This window comes from Lagopus leucura, unplaced genomic scaffold (assembly GCF_019238085.1).
Source record: "Lagopus leucura isolate 7727_CA_CO unplaced genomic scaffold, USGS_WTPT01 34605-0_obj-0_obj, whole genome shotgun sequence".
In the NCBI taxonomy this organism is placed as follows: domain Eukaryota; kingdom Metazoa; phylum Chordata; class Aves; order Galliformes; family Phasianidae; genus Lagopus; species Lagopus leucura.
The window spans coordinates 143-3932 of record NW_024962676.1 but is presented as its reverse complement, the minus strand read 5'-3'; the positions used below and the strand labels follow the sequence as shown (position 1 = coordinate 3932).

The window sequence follows — 3790 nt, the reverse complement described above, 5'->3', positions numbered from 1 at the left end:
CCCCCCCCCGTGGGCACCGGGGGGCGGGGAGAGCCCCGATCCCGCTCGGCCCCGGGCAGCCCCCAGAGGAGGGGGGGCACCTCGCGGGGGGGGGGGGCACCGCGGGGACCCCCTGCCCAGGGCGAGAGGGGAACGCCGCCGCCGATCGCCGATGATGGAGGAATTCCGTCTCCATGGCGACCCGGCGGGAACAGCGCGGCCATTGTCTGTGCCCGGGGACGGTCCCTGAGCCGCCCTCGTGTGCCCCCCCACCCCCCCCAAGCGGGGTCCGGGCCCGGCGGGCGGATCTGCCCGGACAGCGGGCGGGGAGCGGGGGCTGCGGGGCAGGGAGGGAGCCGGGATGCGGGAAGCGATGCGGGAGGGATGCGCGCGGCGCCGGTGACAGCAGCCCCAGAGCCCCCGGCGTCTCCGAGCGCAGCAGTGCGGGGCGGGCTCCCGCCGGTCGAGCCGGCTCCGGCTGTCGCGATAGGCTCTGTCGCGATAGCAGCGGGAGCGAGGCACTCACCTACAGCCGGGGCCGGGGCTCCATCGCCGCCGCTGCGTTCGGTGCGGTTCGGGCGGCCCCGGGATTTATGAATGAACCGGAGCCGCCCCCGCGCGGTGCGGGCGTCACGTGGGGACGGGGCTGCCCCGAGCCCGCCTGCACCGGGGCCGCCCGCACCGGACCGGCCCGCACCCCGGCGCCGCCCGCACCCCGACCCCGCATGGCCGCGCCCCCCACCGGCCCTGCCCGTCCCGCAGCCCCGCTCTCACCCGGCCCCGAGCTCCGCGCCGCCCCCGCCCGCCCCGCAGCGCCGCCCCCACCCGCAGCCCGGGCCGGGCACGGAGCCGACCCTACAGTAAACACAGCGGGTAAACAACCGGGCGGGACGCGAAACTACGGTTCCCAGGCTCCCTCGCGGCCTGGATGACGTCACTTCCGGCGCCGCGCGCTGCCCCTCGGGTCACGTAGTCCTTGGCGCAGTGCACGCCGGTATCTGTAGTCCCGCCGCCCTCCGTCCGCTCGCCCTTCGCCGCCGCCGCCCGCCATGATCCGCGCCCGCCAGCTCCTCCGCCTCGCGGCGCTGCCGCCGCCCCGCGCCCGCTCCTACGCCGATGCTGCGGCCGGGCCCGCGGCCATGGCCTTCACCTTCGCCTCCCCCACGCAGGTACGAGTCGTCCGCCTTGTGGGACGGCACCGTGCGGCTCCGCTGCCACCGGCGTGGCCGCACCGAGGTCTCTCCGCGCCCTTTTCCCAGCCCGGTGTTCCGCTGTTCCCTTCCGACCCAAACCCCTCCGTGACCCCATGAGCCCCTCCGTGCTGTGACCTTCCATTCCCCCCCCCGCCCCCATTCAGTGACCCCGTGCTGCTCGCGCCGCCCCGCGGCTGCTCACCCCCCTCCCCCCCATAGGTGTTCTACAACGGTGCCAACGTGAAGCAGGTGGACGTGCCCACCCTGACCGGCTCCTTCGGCATCCTGGCCTCCCACGTCCCCACGCTGCAGGTCCTGAAGCCAGGAGTGGTGACGGTGTACGGAGAGGACGGCACGGCCACCAAATACTTCGGTGCGAGGGGAGGGCGGAATGGGGAGGGCATCCCCGGGCCCCTCGGGTGGAGCTCAGCCATGGGGTCAGCTCTGCTGCAGCTCTGCTGCCCTCCCTGCTGAGTGCTGGATTCCCTGCGGGAGAAGGGATGCGCCGTGGGGCTGTGTTTGAGGATGAGGTTTTGTACAGATGTTCCTCTGCTGCACCTTTGCTTTGTTTGCTGCGAGGCTGAAGGATGCTGTGGTTCGTGTTATGGGTGAAGTTTGAGGGCTGGTTTTGTCTGAGGAGCCATGAGGCTCCCATGCTGACCCCCACAGCAGTGCCTGACCCGCTGCCATTCCTCACAGTGAGCAGCGGCTCCGTCACGGTCAATGCAGACTCCACGGTGCAGGTGCTGGCGGAGGAGGCGGTGACGATGGACATGCTGGATCTGGCTGTAAGTACTGCACAGCAGCTTGGGCCGGCCTGACAGCCAGGCTCCTGCATGGAGGGCTCTGTGCCCCACTCCTCTGTGTGGGGTTGCTGTCTCGGGGCCTTCCTGTGGCTGCACAGCATCTGCCAGGACCCGACTCCTCATCATCACCCACTGCTTGGGATCAAAGGCTGCTCCTCCTCGACAACTGCATAGAGAGGAAGCCCTGTGGTCACTTCCCCTTCCCCAGGCTCCATCCCTGCCCTTGGATAGATGTGGTCCTGCCCCTCCCCACCCTTCTTCACCCCCAGGAGCAGCATTCCCACAGCAGGGCCTGCCTGCAGCGGGGCAGCCCAGCATGTGAACACACAGCCTGTGTGGGGCTGACTGCAGTGGAGGAGAGGGGGAGATTGAGGCCCCGTGTCCTGCTCTGGTCTCTCAGTGACCCGTTTCTTGTGCTCTCACGTTCAGACTGCAAAATCAAACCTGGAGAAGGCCGTTTCAGAGATGGCTGCAGCCTCCGACGAAGCTGCTAAAGCCGAAGCCCAGATTAAAGTGGAAGCCAACGAGGCTCTCGTCAAAGCTTTGGAGTAACAGGGGTAAGCATCCCCGCATCCCAACCGGCGAGCACAGGGCCGTCCCGGGGCCGCTAGGTGGCAGCCGCAGCATTGGCAGCCCGGGGCCGGGCCAGGCACAGCCCACGGTCACGAGTGGGGCCCCGCTGGGACGGGCAGCCCGGGGCTGGCCATGGAGCAGGCTGCATTCCTGGGGCCCCGCAGGGAGCGGTGCGGCCTCTGCTCTGTGAACACTCCCTTCCACTGCAAACAAACAGCTTCTGTCTCGGGGGAGGTGAGGCGAGGCTGCTTACCTCGTGGCCCATTTTCTCTGTGCCCTGCTAAGACCGTGCCTCATCCCTTTTCTTCCCACGTGTTGGCAGTTGGGAGGCTCTCTGTGCAGCGCTGTGCTGTGCCTGGCAGGTGAGTCACTGCGGCTCAGCTGGCCTCTCCCTGGAGCAGGTACGGCAGGGCAGCGCTCCTCTGCTATCTCCTGATCTCTGGTCTCGCCGCCCTTTGGCCCTTGAGGTCAGGTTTTGAGGGGGCACCCAGTGGTTCTCGTTTCCTCGCAGCGAGGCTGAGCCCTCAGATCAGGATCCACTGCTCTGCTGAGCCCACCCTGCGTTCACACCGACTCCGCCTCTGTGTGTTGCAGGAATCCCACTGACGCTCTAGAAAAACCCCAGGCTGTCCTACTTGTTCTGGCTTTCCCGTTTGTACAGATGGTGTGGGACAAATGGAGGCGGAGAAACTGCTCTGATCAATTAAAAGGAAATGCAGTCCTGTCTTGTGGCGTGTCACCTTCTTCCGAGGCAGCACACGCAGCTGGGAGTGGGGCAGGGTCTGCAGGGTGCAGTGTTACCTCCAGGTCTGTTCTCGGGTGCTGCTGGGGGTTCCTGGGGGAGGTTCACCCCAGGCTCAGCAGGCAGATTTGATGGCTCTGTCCTCCCTGCCTCTAGTAATTCACCAGGATTGTGGCAGCACAGGAGGAGGAATCTGCAGGGCAGTGCAGGTCCATACTGGAGGCTTCCTGTCCCAGCTCCCCTGGCCCTCCCCCAGCTTTGCTCAGCCTCCAGACTCCATTGCTGCAGGAGCCACACCGGGCCTGTTGTTTCTGCACAGTCCTTCCTGCAGCTGGACAGCAGCTGCCCAGCTCTGACCCTTCTCCCTGCTGCTATGGGCTGTCACCACTTCCCCTGCGTGTGTGGCATGCAGAGCAGGGGGAAATCTCCCTCTGCTCCATGGAGACAGGCTCGGTGCGAGAGGGAAGCAGCTGCTGGGGGTGGCGGGAGCCTCTCTT

General features: G+C 67.5%; 1 protein-coding gene across 2 annotated transcripts; it reads left to right on the top strand.

The window, feature by feature from the left end:
• Positions 1-1013: 1013 nt before the first annotated feature.
• On the top strand, positions 1014-3273 carry ATP5F1D (ATP synthase F1 subunit delta). 2 transcript variants are annotated; one of them, XM_042890824.1, is made up of 6 exons: positions 1014-1148; positions 1392-1545; positions 1872-1960; positions 2408-2535; positions 2874-2913; positions 3146-3273. In XM_042890824.1, the coding sequence occupies exons 1-4, from the start codon at positions 1029-1031 to the stop codon at positions 2528-2530; spliced, it is 486 nt and encodes a 161-aa protein (XP_042746758.1). In that variant the 5' UTR covers positions 1014-1028; the 3' UTR covers positions 2531-2535; positions 2874-2913; positions 3146-3273. The 2 variants fall into 2 exon arrangements, with proteins under 2 accessions (XP_042746758.1, XP_042746757.1); XM_042890823.1 differs by lacking the exon at positions 2874-2913.
• The last annotated feature ends 517 nt before the right edge of the window (positions 3274-3790 follow it).